The sequence below is a fragment of the Plasmodium relictum genome (genome assembly GCF_900005765.1).
Source record: "Plasmodium relictum strain SGS1 genome assembly, contig: PRELSG_00_v1_184, whole genome shotgun sequence".
NCBI classification, from domain to species: domain Eukaryota; phylum Apicomplexa; class Aconoidasida; order Haemosporida; family Plasmodiidae; genus Plasmodium; species Plasmodium relictum.
The window spans coordinates 1-1085 of NW_021628370.1; the positions used below are offsets into that span (position 1 = coordinate 1).

At 29.5% G+C, this 1085-nt stretch overlaps 1 protein-coding gene across 1 annotated transcript; it reads right to left on the reverse strand.

Annotated features, from left to right (window-relative positions):
- Window positions 1-10: 10 nt before the first annotated feature.
- On the reverse strand, window positions 11-800 carry PRELSG_0017600 (PIR-like protein; the record flags this gene model as incomplete). The annotated part of the gene is made up of 1 exon (XM_028675445.1): window positions 11-800. A coding segment is annotated over one exon (790 nt), but the record flags the coding sequence as incomplete, so codon positions are not given.
- Between the last annotated feature and the right edge of the window lie 285 nt (window positions 801-1085).

The following is a 1085-nucleotide window of genomic DNA, read 5'->3' on the forward strand; positions in this document are numbered from 1 at the left end:
GTCATAGTACCTCCTACAGTTGAACTAATTAAAGTGGTATCTGGTGTAGTTGCATTGGTTACAGCCTCAGTTAGTGCAGATGTTACAGCATTAGTCAAATTTTCTGCTGTAGTTGAATTAGTTACATTGCCAAGAATTTCACTTGTTAAAGTAGTCATAGTACCTCCTACAGTTGAACTAATTAAAGTGGTATCTGGTGTAGTTGCATTGGTTACAGCCTCAGTTAGTGCAGATGTTACAGCACTAGTCAAATTTTCTGCTGTAGTTGAATTAGTTACATTGCCAAGAATTTCACTTGTTAAAGTAGTCATAGTACCTCCTACAGTTGAACTAATTAAAGTGGTATCTGGTGTAGTTGCATTGGTTACAGCCTCAGTTAGTGCAGATGTTACAGCACTAGTCAAATTTTCTGCTGTAGTTGAATTAGTTACATTTTCAAGAAGTTTACTTGTTAAATCAGTCACCTTATCTCCTAAAGTTGAACTAATTAAAGTGGTATCTGGTGTAGTTGCATTGGTTACAGTCTCAGTTAGTGCAGATGTTATAGCACTAGTCAAATTTTTTGCTGTAGTTGAATTAGTTACATTGTCAAGAATTTCACTTGCTAAAGTAGTCATAGTACCTCCATAATTTGAATTAGGTGATATTGTAGTTCCTTCACTTGTCATAGATTTAGTTAAATTTTCTACAGATGAAGTAGAACTATGTAGATCCGATGAATTTTCAGTAAATGGATTTATAGCTAAAGTGGTCAATAATGCTCTTAAGGTAGATCTTCTATTATCATGTTGTTGTTCCATATTTTTTTAATTATTTAATTAAATATAAAAAACAAGTTTCTTAGAAAAACAAAATCCTTAATTTTTTTTGCAACTAATTCTATAATACTGAAAGCGCCTATATATAATATTAGTATTTATAATTTTCTAAATAAGAAAAATAAAAAAATAGTAAGGAATACAAACTTGAATAAAAAATAAAAGAACAATGTAGTATATATAAAATGTATATTTCAAGGAATTACTGTTTAAATCGTATTTATCTAAAACCCTTTTTAAATAGTATATATTTTCTAATATAAATTA